Consider the following 16,224-nt stretch of genomic DNA (forward strand, 5'->3'; position numbering starts at 1 on the left):
TTTTAAGAGACGAGGTCTCACTATGTTCACCTGGCTGGTCTCAAACTCCTGGGCTCACGTGGTTCTCCCACCTCAGCCTCCCAAGTAGCTGAGACTACAGGTGCACACCACCATACCTGGGTAATTTTTTGTAGAGATGGGATCTCACCATGTTGCCCAGGCTGGCCTCAAACTTCTGGGCTCAAGCAGTCTACCTGACTTCGCCTCCCAAAGTACTGGGATTGTAGGCGTGAGCTGCCTCGCCTGGCCAAAAATTTTAAAAGTAGCCAGGTGTCATCACATGTGCCTGTATCGGGATGCTGAGGTGGGAGGATTGCTTGAGCCTAGAAGCTTGAGGCTAAAGTGAGCCATGATCATGCCACACTGCATTCCAGCCTGGGCAACAGGACAAGATCCTGTCTCTAAAAGAAAAAGACAAATATCATGGAACCAATTAGTAGATAATGAATGCTGTTTTTCAAAGCTTGGAAAATAAAAGTCTAATACATCATTCTTAACATTAAATTTATTTGCAGTTAGCAGGAAGGGATTCTCCAATAAGAGCAGAAATGCCAGGAAATCTTCAACACTATGGAAGGTAGGACTTTAGTTCTTTGATTTAAGATACTGGGTTTTATTATCTTTTTTTTTTTTTTTCTCACTCAGTCTGGCTTATTACCCAGGCTGGAGTGCAATGGCATGATCTCGTCTCACTGCAACCTCTGCCTCCCAGGCTGAAGTGATTCTCATGCCTCAGCCTCCCAAGTAGCTGGGATTACAGGCCCAAGCCACTATGCCTAGCTAATTTTTTTTGTATTTTTAGTAGAGACAGAGTTTCATCATATTGGCCAGGCTGCGCTTGAACTCCTGACTTCAAGTGATCCACCTGCCTCAGCCTCCCAAAGTGCTGGGATTACAGGCTCGAGCCACCCTGCCCAGCCCCTATTATCTTTTTGGTAAAGATAATGTCATGGACATTGAAATATCTTTGTGCCCTCTGATTGACAATAATCAACAAAGGAAAGTTTATTGTTTCCAATGAGTTAAAACTTACTTTAGCATATCTTTTTTTTTTTTTTTTTTTTTCCATGAGGCATTTTATTTGTAAATATATGTATTAAATCCCTAGAAAAAGAATCCCAGGATTTTCCCTCCTGTGTGTTTTTGTCTTGCTTCTTCATAGTCCATGATGCCAGCTGAGGTTGTCAGTACAATGAAACCAAACTGGCGGGACGGAAGCAGATTATTCTGCCATTTTCTAGATCTTTGAGTTGCACATCAAATCTGGGGCCGATCACTCCACACCTGCTTAGCCTGCCTGTGAAATTCACAACAATTTTCCCAGCTCTGTGATCATCAATGATTTCAAATTCGCCAACGTAACCGTGCTTCATCATCACAGTGAGAAACCGGACGATGACTTTGGAGCATGGCCTATTAAGCACCTGGCGTTTGCCTCTCTTTTCGGGATTGTTGATGCTCTTGAGAGCATCAGCCAGGACATTCGTGCGCACCATTGTGGCAGCACAGAAAGAGGACCTCTTTTTTTTTTTTTTTGGCAGAGTGTCTCTGTCACCTAGGTTGGAATGATCTCAGCTCACTGCAAGCCTCCACCTCCAGGGTTCAAGCAATTCTCCTGCCTCAGACTCCCAAGTAGCTGGGATTGCTGCCACCTTGCCTGGCTAATTTTTGTATTTTTAGTAGAGACGGGTTTTCGCCATGTTTGCCAGGCTGGTCTTGAACTCCTGACCTCTGGTGATCTGCCCACCTCAGCCTCCCAAAGTGCTAGGATTACAGGTGTAAGCCACCGTGCCCGGCCAGCATATTCTGGTACAGTGTTTTCCAAATAAAACTGGTGTATATAACAACTGCCTCTTTGAGGCAGCTGGTGTTGAAAGCAACTGGTGTATATTAAGTAGGAGTGTGTTCTGCTTCTAGATTCCTCTTTCTATTTCACCTCATTGAATCAAGTCATGTCTGTTCTTGCTTTTAAGATTTCTTACCGGACCCTTGAACCTTAATGATCCAGATGCAAAATGCAGATTCCCCAAAATTTTTGTAAATACAGATGACACTTATGAAGAGCTCCATTTAATTGTTTACAAGGTAACAACTATTTTTCCCTCCCATATTACTCATTAACACTGAAGTCAATCTTTCTTGCATGTGTATATTAGTACATATGCAAGCCTCTTAAGTGTTTCTTGGAAAAGATGTTGGAAGTTCTGTTGATGGTAGAACTCAAAATGGGTGCTCTTCTGGAGTAATAAGTTCATTAAACAGTTTTGTCATTAGTGAAAGAGGAACTGTTCAAGATTGTGATTCATAAACGTGTGAAGTCCCACATGCTCTCAAACCAGAGGCTGTCAGAGGTCGGTGCTGTCTGTCTCAATATGCCTCGGGATGGGGGCCGTGGCCATGCATCTGTGCATGCTGCTTTTGCTGATTTTAAGGCTGTGGGCTTGGTAATTCCATAAGGAGCGTATTTCGTGTCAGTACATCGTCTTGTAAGGATATGTGCTCAGGTTGTGTTTCTAACTAAAGGCAGTTTTCAGTTCAAGAAAGAAGAGGGAGTATGCACATGTGTTTCTGTTCTTTTCTGCCTGAGGCTGCGGAGAAGTTTTCATTCATAAAGGCTCAGATATGACGCTGTGGGAGAACAGGAAGGAGCGGGATGTCTCAGGATGAGGGAGTCCTGTCCCTCTCTGGAAGGTAGAAGGGATTTGTAAGCATAGATAGAGGGCAGTGTCGGAGCAGGCCTGGAATAAGAGCGGCAACCCTGTGCTAAGGCAAGGACCCACCTTTAATTGTATATTGAAATGGGCCAGATGCAGTCCCAGTACTTTGGGAGGCCCAGGTGGGAGGATCACTTGAGGCCAGGAGTTGGAGGCCAGCCTAGGCAACATAGTAAGACCCTGTGTCTACAGAAAAATCTTTAAAAATTAGCCAGGCTTGGTGGTACTTGTCCTGGCTACAGGAAGCCGAGGCAGGAGAACCACTTGAGTCCAAGAGTTGGAGGCTACAGTGAGCTATGATCACACCATTGCATTCTAGCCTGGGTGACAGAGTGAAACCTTGTCTCAAAAATAATGAAACTACTATCAACAGTTTCATATCCAGTACCAGATACTAAGTGACAATGGAAGAGAGACTTTCACAGTTCGAGAGAAAATGAATTTGAGCATAGAGTTCTTTGCCACACCAAGCTGTCAACCACAGATGAGACAAAAGAAAGACACATTAGGCCAGGCACTGTGCCTCACACCTGTAATCCCAGTACTTCGGGAGGCTGAGGTGGGCAGATCACCTGAGGTCAGGAGTTCAAGATGAGCCTGGCCAAATTGGGGAAACCCTGTCTCCACTAAAAATACAAAAACTTAGCTGGGCATAGTGGCACATGCCTGTAATTCCAGCTACTCCGGAGGCTGAGGCAGGAGAATCATTTGTACTTGGGAGGCAGAGGCTGCGGTGAAAGACACATTAAACATGAAAAGCCTCAGAAAGTTTACCCTCAGGCACCCCTTCTCAGGTGTTACATGGGGTCATCCGTCAGCAGAATAAGTGAGCAAACCAAGAAAGAGAACACTTGGGAATCCAGAACAGTGGTTCTCACGCATGAGACAGTATAAGGAAGTCTCGGGGTGATCAGGCTCTTAAAGTCTGCTGGCTGCACCCCATTTCCAGTACCTCCATGACAGAGCAGGAGAAGGGAGAGCTCTAGGGTTTAAGCCGCCAGAATAAAAAGATGTTTTGTTTATCACATGGCATGCTTGAGAGAGTCTATTAGAGTTGGCCTGTGATAGACTAGCCGGGAAGGGAAGATTCCAGGGAGAGCGTACAGAAAGACATGGTCTGAAAATGAGCAAGCCAAAGTTTGGAGGCGTAATTCAGAGCAGGAATTAAGAGTAGAAAGAATGTCCATTTGTGTATCAAGCCAAAATTCGAGACCCCATCTCAAGAAAAAAATCATTCTCCTTTGAATGCCCTAGGTAATGACTTTGAAATCTCCATAAGCCTGGTGTAATATTTTTATTGATTTCTGTTTTTAGAGTCAGCCTACTGACACAATTTGGGGTGTGATAATGGGATTGTGGTTATGTTAAAGGGTCCTTTTTCTTAATGACTTCATTGAGATACAATGCACAGACCATACAACTCGCCCTTGTACACTTAAAATGTATAATTCAATGATTTCTAGTTGCAGAGTTCATGAGTCTCCAAGACCATCCTCACTTTTGACAGCAGCTGCGAGTTTGGGAGTCCCCATGACCACCTTTAGGGTAATAGCTCACTAGAAGCACTACAGGACTCAGAAAAGGCTTTATACAGCGGTATCCCCAAGCCAAAACCCCTAGTGGGCGCCTGAAACCAGGGAAGGTAGCAAACCCTTCACATACTGTGTTTTTTCCTGTACATTCATGCCTATGATAATGTGTAATTTATAAATTCAGTACAGTAAGAGATTAATAACTATAAAGCCAGGCATGGTGGCTTACACCTGTAATCCCAGCACTTTGGGAGGCCAAGGCAGGCAGATCACTTGAGGCCAGGAACTTGAGACCAGCCTGGCTAATATGGTGAAACCCCGCCTCCACTAAAATTACAAAAATTAGCCAGGCATGGTGGCACACATGTGTAATCCAAGTTACTCAGGAGGCTGAAGCAGGAGAATCGCTTGAACCTGGGAGGTGGAGGTTGCAGTGAGCCAAGATCGTGCCATTGTACTCTAGCCTGGGCAACAGAGTGAGACCCCATCTTTAAAAAAGTAATAGTAATAATAATAGGACAGTAAGAATATACTGCAATAAAGTAATATGAATGTGGTTTGCTTCCCCCCACCTCAATATTTTATTATTCTTTCCCTTACATAACTGAAACCATGGGAAGCAAAACCAGGGATAAGGAAGAATGACTGTACACACAGTTGCGGTTTATTACAGTGAAAGAAGGCAGGTTAAAATCTGCCCAGGGAAGAGGCACATGGGGCAGGGTCCAGGAGCCACCAGGTGTAAGCTGCCAGCTGTCCTTTCCCATTGGGGTCATGTAGACAGTACAGTGCCTGTTTCTCCAGTGAGGATGTGTGTGTGGCTGTCTCTGGGGTGGTGCCATCCAGGGAAGCTCACCTGAGCCTCGAGATCCAGAGATTTTATTGGGGACTGGTCACAGAGACACAGCTGGCCCTATGTGGCTAGCCTTAGTCTCCAGCCCTCCAGAGGTGGAGCGGGTGCTGTAATGGGCTTGGGGCTGTGAGGGATATTAGCCTGTAATTTTGTTTTCTTGTGATTTGTCTGGGCAATGCTGGCTTGATAGAATGTGTTGGGAAGTGTGCCCTCCTATTATTTGGTAAGACTGTGAAGAATTGGTGTTAATTCCTCTTTACATGTTCGGTAGAATTCACAGGCAAGCTGTCTGCACCTAGGCTTTTCTTTGTGGGAAGTTTTTAAGTTAACCGTTTATGCCTAGTGTTCCATTATTGGAATGCTGAGCTTGTGAGATTTACTTATATCCTACTGCTAAAGGTCATCACCTAGGTCTGATTTTTCACAAAAAAGATTTGCAGCCTCTAGCATAAGTGAGTTAATCTCTTCACTTGATACAGGTTTATTTTGATTTTCTGTTTCTTCTTGAGTCAGCTGTGGTAGTTTGTGTCTTTCTAGGAATTTGTCAGCTTCAATTAAGTTACTCAATGTGTTAGCATGCAGTTTTTCATGGTATTATTACAGGTAAAGCGAATACTTTTTCATTTCTCCTATAAAGTCAGTAGTTTGTTGGCATGCAGTTTTTCATGGTGTTATTATAGGTAAAGCTGGATACTCCTTCGTTTTTACTGTAAAGTATCTTTCATTCCTGGTTTTAGTAATTTGAGTCTTCTCTGTTTCTTGGTCTATAGTCTAGCTAAAGGTTCTTTATGCTTCTGAAATCATCACATAAAAAAAAGGAAAGTTTTTCAATGTTGGTCTTTTGGTTTCATTTATTCTCTCATTTTTCTCTGTTTGTTTCTGCTCTCATCTTTTATTATGTCCTTCCATTTGCTTTAGGTTTGTTTTTTGTTTTGTTTTGTTTTGTTTTTGAGATGGAGTCTCGCTCTGTCACGCAGGCTGGAGTCCAGTGGCACGATCTCAGCTCACTGCAACCTTTGCCTCCCAGGTTCATGCAGTTCTCTTGCCGCAGCCTCCTGAGTAGCTGGGATTACAGCACAAACCACCATGCCTGGCTAATTTTTTTTTTTTTTTTTTTTTTTTTAATAGAGGTGGGATTTCCCCATGTTAGCCAGGCTGGTCTCAAACTTCTGACCTCAGGTGATCCACCACACCTGGCCCCATTTGCTTTAGGTTTAGTTTACTCCTCCTTTTTTCCAGGATATTAAGACGAAAGGTCAGGTCACTGATTTGAGATCTTTCTTCTCTTACTGTGAGACAGGATCTCGCGCTTGGAAGTGGGAAGAGGTACAGGGGCAAGTAGGAATGTGAATTCAGGAGCGGAGGCTTGTGGATGGTAGAATGCAGTCAGTGTAGGAAGTAGAATATGGTTATAAACAATAGGGGAGGGTTGGGGGAAGTCAGATAAGGGGTCATACCCGTCATGACATGAGCAGGAAGTCAATTTGATGTCCATAGAGGATATGTTAAAGAGTTAGGATAACCCTGTTGTCTAATAACAGTTTAAAGTGGTTGCCAGGGAACAGGGCTCAGAGAAGGAAGTCTGTGGCTTTCATCCTCAGGCTTGATGTTCTGTTCAACCTTTTTTAACCATACGTTGCTTTGATCAATTTTAATTTTAAACATTTTTGGTTATCTGTGGTCTTGGTTGTTGTAAGCTGCTATTATTTGTCATAACTGCAATTATTTGCTATAGTAAAGTGAGACAAGATACCCATTTGCTGTCTTTTTAAACTTGTGTCAGTGGAAACTGTCACAGGATTGACAGTTTCTGCTAATCCTCTATTCTCTCTGGCATAGACACAGACTAGAACAATGAACCCCTAAATCCCCATCACACAGGTTAATGAATAAGATTCTGATCTTCAGTGTGTCACCTCTCCATGTTGTGTTTTTGGTTTGCAAGAGCATTTTAAGTCATCACACCAGTTCACTCACGACCACTTCCCTGTGCCTGATGAGGATGTCTGCGGTAACGTCCCCACAGGCACCGTCACACCTGAGAAGGTGACCAGCACTCTCCAAGCATCATGGAATGGGCTGTGTCCAGATGGCTCTAGTTGACTAAAAAGCATCCTTTTACAGTTGATTTGTTCCAACTTTGAACAGATGGTTATTCTATGAAAGTCTCCTTTTTTCTACCATTTCATAACCTCTGGTTTGTTCTCTCTTCCCAGGCCATGAGTGCAGCTGTGTGCTTTATGATCGATGGTGGGTACATGCTGTGTCTGATTCTAGCCTGACTAGCTAAGCTTTTTGCACTTTGCTGTGTTCTATTCTTAAATGATAAATATTTTGGGGGGTTTCATTCTTGGAGTGCAGTGGCATGATCATAGCTCACTGCAGCCTCAACCTCCTGGGTTCAAGTGATCTTCCCACCTGGGCCTTCCAAGTAGCTGGGACTCCCGGCACACACTGCTGCACCCAGCTAATTCTTTGTTGTTTGTTTGTTTAGACAGGGTCTCACTATGATGCCCAGGCTGGTGTCAAACTCCTGGGCTCAAGCAATCCTCCTACCTTAGCCTCCCAAAGTGCTGAGATTCAGGCGTGAGCCCCCACACCCAGCCCCATTAAATGGTAAATGTGTTGTCATAAGCAACATAGAGGTACAGAGAGGAGACTTGTTCCCCATCTGGGACCCCTGTGTCCCCTTCATTAGCCATTGCCCATATATTTTTAGTCCTAGTCTTCCCATTTGCCAACAGTAGAATGTGGGCATCTTTCTGTGCCTCCCTGACTCCAAGCTGGGGACAGCAGTGGTACCTATCTCAGAGGGGGCTCTGAGGATGGAATGAGGTCATGTGTATGAAGCACCAAACCGCATCTGGCCTGTGAGTGCTATGTAATGTGTGTTAAATGGTCATCTGACCTTCTGAGGTCTTCCTGGGGTAGGCAACAAGTTTACCCCCCAACAGGGTATGCCTCAGTCAACTTTTCACAGTGACTTAAGTCTCTGCCTCTTTTTCATCTTAAATGTAACCTGTTTTATATCTTCTCTTTCTCTATTTGAGGAGCAGAGGGGGCCTGAGTATGTAACTGTTTGCTTTCCCAGATGAAGTTTTCATTTGAATACTGTTGTTAAGCGTGGGACATGAAAATGAATCTTATTTACTGGTATTTTTTGTAATTCCTCGCCAGCCTCGATCCAGCCAACATTGGATTTTTGCCGAAGACTGGACAGCATCGTTGGGCCCCAGCTCACAGTGCTGGCCTCTGACATCTGTGAGCAGTTTAACATCAACAAGAGAATGTCTGGGTTTGTACTTTGCTTTCTGTTCACTGTCAGGCCTGGAACTGCTTTTAGAATACATATAGTTTTTACTTAGAAATATGGGTGGTATTCACAGCCCTGTGTTCCCATGTAATCTAGAGAACAGAGACGTGCCATTCCAGTCTGTCTGAAGCGGTCCTAGGGAAGCTGACCTGAGCTTTTCTGCCTCACAGTGGCAGCTGGGGCTGTGTATTCTGTTAAATACCTTCCCTCAGCTCACCCCGATTGGAAAGTCTCATTTCATCAGCCCAGACTGTTACATTCAAATGGGCATCAGCATGGTTTTGGTGTGCACAGACTAAAAGCATTTTGACTCTGGTTGTGTGAAGAAAGGGAGGGGAAACTGGCTGGGATGTGGGGCATTGGGTGTGGGTCCTCAGTCTGGCAGTCTGAAGGGTCTAGACTGAGTGGGAAATGCAGGATTCACTCCTCTGATTCTCTGAACACTGAAATGTCATTGAATTCTGTCTCCCCCCCCCCTTTTTTTTTTTTTTTGGAGACAAAGTCACTCTGTTGCCCAGGCTGAAGTGTGCAGTGGCACAATCTCAGCTCACTGCAGCCTCCACCTCCTGGGTTCCAGCAATTCTCATGCCTCACCCTCCCGAGTAGCTGGGATTACAGGCTTGCACCACCATGCCCAGCTAATTTTTGTATTTTTAGTAGAGACAGGGTTTCACCATGTTGATCAGGCTGGTCTCCAACTCCTAACCTTAAGTGATCCACCACCTCAGCCACCCAAAGTGCTGGGATTACAGGCATGAGCCACCGCGCCTGGCCCTCCCTGTCTTTTCTCAATATAAAATAGAGTTAACGTGAGGAGATGGAAAGCACTTTGCGAAGTTACAGTCCTGCTTTTAAATGTACTCTGGATACATTTGAGAAATGGTTAAAATGCTGTGGATTTCTGCATCAGCTCATGTTTTCAGTGTTCATATGTTATTTCTATATGGTCTTACGTAAGTGTGGGCCTTTAAGAGTGCAGAAGCAAGCGAAGGTGAAAGCACTTCTAGATTTTGTACAACAGTGTGTGGATTGCTGCTGTCAACAGTTTATATCTTTGTTGAGTTTTTTGTTGTTTTTGGTTTTTGAGACGGAGTTTCGCTTTTTCACCCAGGGAGGCTGGAGTGCAGTGGCTCAATCTCAGCTCACTACAACCCCCATCCCTAGGGTTAAAGCAATTCTGCCTCAGCCTCTGGAGTAGCTAGGATTACAGGCACATGCCACCATGCCCAGTTCATTTTTGTATTTTTAGTAGAGACGGGGTTTTGCCAGGTCTGCCAGGCTAGTCTTGAACTCCTGACCTCAGGTGATCCACTCAACTTGGCCTCCCAAAGTGCTAGGATTACAGGCGTGCGCCACCATGCCCAGCCAACAGCTTACATCCTGACAATACTGCTGAATCATTGAACCCTTTGGCCATGAAAATGCCAGGTTTTCCTCTGTGAAGGAGGCATAAGTGAGGTAAGTCGGTTTGGATCACGCAGGTTATGAACTAACAGATGGAAAGTGATAAAGTGTAGTGACCATAAAGAACGTGTCACTTGTTTTTTGGGTTTTTGTTTTTGTTTGAGACAGGGTCTCACACTGTCACCCAGGCTGAAGTGCAGTGGTGCAATCATGGCTCTCTGCAGCCTTGACCTCCCCGGCTCAAGTGATCCTCCCACCTCAGCCTCCTGGGGAGCTACGACTACAGGCATGCATTAGCATGCCTGGCTAATTTTTGGTAGAGACAGGGTTTTGCCATGTTGCCCAGGCTGATCTTGAACTACTGAGCTCAGGCGATCTTCCCTCCTTGGCCTCCCAGAGTGCTGGGATGATAGGTGTGAACCACCACACCTGGCCCCACATAGTGTTTTGAAGATAGAACCTTGTCCCTCATTTAAGAAGTTCCTTGTCTACCCAAACTACTAAATTTGCAATTCTTTCCAAACCTTTTAAAATCTTCCTCTTTCCAGTTTTTGTTGTCATTATGCTTTCCTTGGCCTTAGGACCTACTAAAAACGATTTCTGGTTTTATAAGAAGTTTCTTCTCATGTTCCTAGAAACTAAATCCTCCACGTTCTTTCTCTGCCTAGATGTAGAGTATTTCAGTAGTGCCCCACTTGTCCAGAGGTCGGATTTCCGGCACCCCCAGCCCTCCAGAACATGGCCGCTAACCCCAAAGTAAGCAGAGGAGGCTTCTGAGCCCAGGGGCGGGGCTGCACTCAGGCTGCAGCCCAGGCCCCAGGGTGTGCACTGAGGGCACAGCAAGGGGAGGTGAGGGAGGTGCCCTGGGAGCAGCAAGGCCCCACTTTTCCCGCTAGGTCCCGGAGGAGGTCGCAGACTCTGACCTGGGTGGCAATGTCGTGGCATTGCCCTGTCAGTTCAAGAAATAAAAAGGTATATTCCACTTAAAATGCCCATTAGACTACAGTGGAAAAGGTTACTTCAATAACAGTGATTTCCGCTGGGGATGATGAAAAGCTTTGTTAACGTATTGTCGTACGCTTCGGTCATAAGGCAGGTTAATTTCCATGGGACACGCCGTTCATTCCCCCAGCACTGGGGGAGGAATGACATGTTACTCTCCTAAATCAGGGTCGGCAGACTTGATAAGTATTTCAGACGTCATGGGCTGTATGTAGATATATATGTTATAGCTACTCAACTATCATTTTGGCGGGAAAGCAGAAAGCACATGAACGTGTGGATATGGCAATGTTCCAGTGAAACTTTGTTTAGAAAAAGAGGGCCAGATGTGTCCCCACGGTCATAGTTTGCTGACCCCTCCACTTGGGAACAAAGGCCTATATTGATTTCATTTGCATTTTTAAAAAAGTAAACCAATAACTAAGTGACTGCTATTTATAAAACAGCAGTTTTATAAATATTTTTGGTGTTTAAAAAACATAAGCTCTCTGGAAAATTCTGTCTTATGGAATACCTCCCCCCTCCATGCTGCTATCAAATAAGTTACTGTGGAATGAAGAGCCTGTTCCATGTTCACTAACTGAGATTCTTGAAGATCCAGCCATTGAAAATACAAGGTTTCAGCTGTACGTGTTTTAAGAATCTAGTTGTAGGCTGAGCGCCGTGGCTCACGCCTATAATCCCAACACTTTGGGAGGCCGAGGCAGGTGGATCACACCTGAGGTCAGGAGTTCGAGACCAGCCTGGCCAACATGGGGAAACCCTGTCTCTACTAAAAATATAAAAAAATTAGTTGGGTGTGGTGGTGGGTGCCTGTAATCCCAGCTACTCAGGAACTGAGGCAGGAGAAATCACTTGAACCCGGGAAGCAGAGGTTATAGTGAGCCGAGGTCACACCACCACCACTCCAGCCCTGGTGAGAGAGTGATACTCCATCTAAAAAAAAAAGAATGTAGTTGTATCATTTGGATCCATCCTTCCGTTGTGTTACTGTTTTCATGACATGTTTTTACAGGTCTGAGAAAGAACCCCAGTTTAAGTTTATCTACTTCAACCACATGAATCTCGCCGAGAAGAGCACAGTTCACATGAGGAAAACACCCAGTGTGTCACTCACTTCCGTGCACCCGGACTTAATGAAGATTCTCGGTGACATCAACAGTGACTTTACCAGGTGATTCCAGCAACTTCTCCAATCAGGTGTCCCCTTTCTAAGAGAAAAGACATGGAAGTTCCTTCAAAGCCAGATGATCCGGAGCCCTTTCCATGGGGCTCAGCTTGAACCACCTTTATGAGCGCCACTTCCAGACAGACCTGGGAGCCCTGAAGTCACTGGTTCCCTCGAATAGGACCCCCTGAGCTTTTTAAATGCCTCAGGCGCCCGTTCCGTTCCCTGTTCTTGTTTGGAGTGCTTACTTTCACAGTCTAGCCATATGAGTAATAAACAATTGCATTTTGAAACTCTCGTCTTGCAGAGTGGATGAAGATGAGGAGATCATCGTGAAAGCCATGAGTGATTACTGGGTGGTTGGAAAGAAGTCTGATCGACGGGAGCTCTATGTTATTTTGAATCAAAAAAATGCAAACCTGATTGAAGTAAATGGTAAGTCGGATTTGGTATTTTGGAAGAATTTTATGCTGCAATTTAAAAGCTGTCTTTTTACTGCATTAAGAAACATCATAGCCAGGCGCGGTGGCTCAAGCCTGTAATCCCAGCACTTTGGGAGGCCGAGGCGGGTGGATCACGAGGTCAAGAGATCGAGACCATCCTGGTCAACATGGTGAAACCCCGTCTCTACTAAAAATACAAAAAATTAGCAGCTGGGCATGGTGGCGCGTGCCTGTAATCCCAGCTACTCAGGAGGCTGAGGCAGGAGAACTGCCTGAACCCAGGAGGCGGAGGTTGTGGTGAGCCGAGATCGCGCCATTGCACTCCAGCCTGGGTAACAGGAGCGAAACTCCGTCTCAAAAAAAAAAGAAACATCATTAAAAAAACGTAAATAGAACAAATCATGACTGTTGAGATTCTAATCAAGTGCCTCTACTTCATTCATCCATTTTCTGTTCCTTGGGAAACTGTGACAAGACTTTCCTGTAGCATGGGAAACTGTGACAATACTTTCCTGTAGCACAGGAAACTGGACAGTGGCCAAAAGATTTCCTACAATGCTAAAAGAAAAAGATAAGGTGACTTTACTGTGTATTAAAAAAATGTCCCTTTTTTTGGAGACAGGGTTTCTGTCACGCAGTCCAGCCTTTAACTCCTAGGCTCAAGCAGTCCTCCCACCTCAGCCTCCTGAGTAGCTGAGAGCACAGGCGTGTATCACCAAGGCATCCATCACCAAACTCAGCTAATTTTTAAATTTTTTTTGTAGAGATGGGGTCTTACTATATGTTACCCAGGCTGGGCTCAAACGCCAGGCCTCAAGCAATCCTCCGGCCTCCCAAAGAACTGGGATGTATTATAGGTGTGAGCTACCTTGCCCAGCCAAAAATGTGCTTTTTTAATATCCTGTGATAAAAACATATGTTTTGTAGGGAGAATCTGCCAGGTTCACGTAGCCGTTTACAATTATCCCTCTGTACACTGGCAGAATAAGGCAGACGTTTTCTCCCACCTTACTGCCACCAGGGTGGCCAGCCTTGTCCTTGCATGAGGTGACCCAGCAGCTGCTCTGACAGCTCTGCTGCCCTGGAGAGAGGGTGCCTCACCTCAGCAGAGCTGCCTCGCCCTGGAGGTAGGTGTGGTGCAGGTCAGGGGAGAGGCCCACATGTACACTATATGGAAATTCAATGTAAGTGTCTTCCCCCTGCCCCGTATCTTCTCAGGCATACTGAATTTTTCTCTTTATATTAATATTGTTATTATTAGATCAAAATCATGATCCCTCTGTGGAACCCTTGGCCTGCAGTTCAAGGTTGCTGTCAGTTTCTGTGTTCTTATCAGCTCTCCCAAGATGACATCATCATTAGCCTTGTGCGTCTAACCCCCTCACCTGAGCATACTGGGCACTTTTTTCCCCTCTTTTCTGTACTTCTTGTCACAGTGGCCCTCACCTATAATCCCAGCACTTTGGAGGCCGAGGTGGGCAGCTCACCTGAGGTTAGGAGTTTGAGACCAGCCTAGCCAACATGGTGAAACCCTGCCTCTTGAAGAAAAAAAAAAAAAAAAAAAAAAAAAAAAAAAAACTTAGCCAGGCATGATGGCATGAACCTGTAGCTACTTGGGAGGCTGAGGCAGGAGAATCTCTTGAACCCAGGTGGCTGGAAGTTTCAGTGAGCCGAGATCATGCCATTGCACTCCAACCTGGGTAACAGAGCTAGACTCTGTCTCAAAGAAAAAAAAAAAATCTTGCCTGGTCTTCTGGTATTTAAGGTCAAAATCAATGCAAATGTCCCCAGTTTTACTTGAAAACAATTTAATTATATATCATGTAACCTTTTCAGTAAAAGCCTCTCTTCCTTCCTCACTGCTATCTGTCCTTTTTGCAGAAGAGGTCAAGAAACTGTGTGCAACACAGTTCAACAACATCTTCTTCTTGGATTGACTGATAATGGCTCATCGAAAGCATATTGTAAACTCAGCAAACATTGTGTTTACCATTGCTAGTTACTTGTCATATGACTGATTGCGTTGATCACAAGAGTAAAGCAATACTTGCTTTGAAGAATCCAATTTCTACTCGGTCTGCTAATCTGAGGTTTTTAGATTTTAAATATTTATGTGGAATTCATTAAAGGTAGTTGACTATATCTCTTATCATTCCATTCTTTGACATTATGTGAATATTTTACTGGAAAATGACTAATAAATTGTTAAAGTTTTTAAAATTCTGATTTCCTGTTGAGTCTCTCTCCTGTTGCCTATTTGGAGATTACACTGGCCAGCAGGTCCTTGACCCAGACTGGAACACAATGACTCACTGCAGCCTCAACCTCCTGGGCTCAAGCAATCCTCCCACCTCAGCCTCCCAAGAAGCTAGGACCACAGGTAGACACCACCACTCTCAGCTAATTTTTTAATTTTATAGAGACAGGGTCTCACCATGTTGCCCAGGCTGGTCTCGAACTCCCATGAATTCAGCCATATAGGAAAACTGAGATGCAGTGGGCCAAGGAGGTATTTTAAAACACTACAGCGAGTACAATGCTAAGAACTGTAATGCTCAGGAAATCTTACAGCACCTGCTGTCCTAAGCCTCTGTGCATGTCATTGTGGCTCACTACTTCTTCTTCTTCTTGCTGGCGGTGGTCTTGGCAGATGGAGACACAGTCACATCCTCCTTGGGAGGGCCCAGGATGAGGTGAGAGGACGACACGTCCGCCGGCTCCTTGATCACCGTGATGTCAACCTCATAGTCTTGTCTCTTGGCCTCTTCCTCTCTCAAGATAAAGCTATTCAGCCTGAAAGCAAACATGAGAAGGTAGTTCCCCCCCGCCCTCCCCCCGTCGAAATTGTAAAACCAGTTTTATGCTATTTACAGTATACAGCCCTTCATACCTGCATTTCACAATGTATATAAGAAAACTACAAAACTTTTTTTGAGATGAGTTTCATTCTTGTTGCCCAGGCTGGAGTGCAGTGGTGCCATCTCGGCTCACTGCAACCTCTGCCTCCTCGGTTCAAGTGATTCTCCTCCCTCAGCCTCCCGAATATCTGGGATTATAGGCTTCTGCCACCACGGCTGGCTAATTTTTCCATCCCGTCCCCTCGCTGCCATCATCTCTTCATACAAAAAGTCAGGCCAGGCATGGTGGCTCAAGCCTATAATCCCAGCACTTTGGGAGGCCTGGGCGGGCAGGGGAGGGGGGCGGGGGGGTAGATCACTTGAGTCAGGAGTTTGAGACCAGCCTGGCCAATATGATGAAACCCCATCTCTACCAAAAATAGAAAAATTAGATTGGCACAGTGCAAGCACCTGTAGTCCCAGCTAATTGGGAGGCTGAGGCTGGGGAATCACTTGAACCCGGGAGGCGGAGGCTGCAGTGAGCCGAGGTAACACCACTGCACTCCAGCCTGGGCCACAGAGCAAGATTATATCTCAAAAAAAAAAAAAAAGACAGTCATTACCTCAGAGAGTCCACAGGTCTTAGAAGCTCTTGGGTCAAGAACTAGAAAATGGCTGGTTGTGGTGCCTCACCCCTGTAATCCCAGCACGTTGGGAGGCCAAGGCAGGCAGATCACTTGAGTCAGGAGTTCAAGAGCAGCCTGGCCAACATGGTGAAACCCTATCTCTACTAAAAATACAAAAATTATCTGGGCATGGTGGCGCATGCCTGTAATCCCAGCTACTCAGGAGGCTGAGGCAGGAAAATCGCTTCAACCTGGGAGGCAGAGGTTGCAGTGAGCTGAGATCATGCCACTGCACTCCAGCCTGGGCAACAGTGAGACCCTGTCTTAAAAAA

The 16,224-nt window shown here is 45.3% G+C and overlaps 2 protein-coding genes and 1 pseudogene across 2 annotated transcripts in view; 1 reads left to right on the forward strand and 2 right to left on the reverse strand.

Annotated features, from left to right (window-relative positions):
• The window catches only part of CCZ1 (CCZ1 homolog, vacuolar protein trafficking and biogenesis associated), a 29,903-nt gene extending 15,254 nt beyond the window's left edge, over window positions 1-14,649 (forward strand). The window contains exons 9-15 of the mRNA XM_017533733.1: window positions 516-577; window positions 1,974-2,085; window positions 7,316-7,349; window positions 8,277-8,394; window positions 11,834-11,992; window positions 12,294-12,421; window positions 14,311-14,649. Of these exons, the coding sequence (XP_017389222.1) occupies window positions 516-577; window positions 1,974-2,085; window positions 7,316-7,349; window positions 8,277-8,394; window positions 11,834-11,992; window positions 12,294-12,421; window positions 14,311-14,366 (669 nt within the window). The 3' untranslated portion in view covers window positions 14,367-14,649. The remainder of the gene's footprint in view (window positions 1-515; window positions 578-1,973; window positions 2,086-7,315; window positions 7,350-8,276; window positions 8,395-11,833; window positions 11,993-12,293; window positions 12,422-14,310) is intronic.
• On the reverse strand, window positions 1,045-1,570 carry LOC108308076 (annotated as a pseudogene).
• RSPH10B (radial spoke head 10 homolog B) overlaps window positions 12,800-16,224 on the reverse strand; it is a 43,459-nt gene continuing 40,034 nt past the window's right edge. The window contains 2 exon segments of the mRNA XM_037740398.1: window positions 12,800-12,987; window positions 15,004-15,280. Of these exon segments, the coding sequence (XP_037596326.1) occupies window positions 15,042-15,280 (239 nt within the window). The 3' untranslated portion in view covers window positions 12,800-12,987; window positions 15,004-15,041.

The sequence above is a fragment of the Cebus imitator genome, unplaced genomic scaffold, assembly GCF_001604975.1.
Source record: "Cebus imitator isolate Cc_AM_T3 unplaced genomic scaffold, Cebus_imitator-1.0 Scaffold82, whole genome shotgun sequence".
NCBI lineage: Eukaryota > Metazoa > Chordata > Mammalia > Primates > Cebidae > Cebus > Cebus imitator.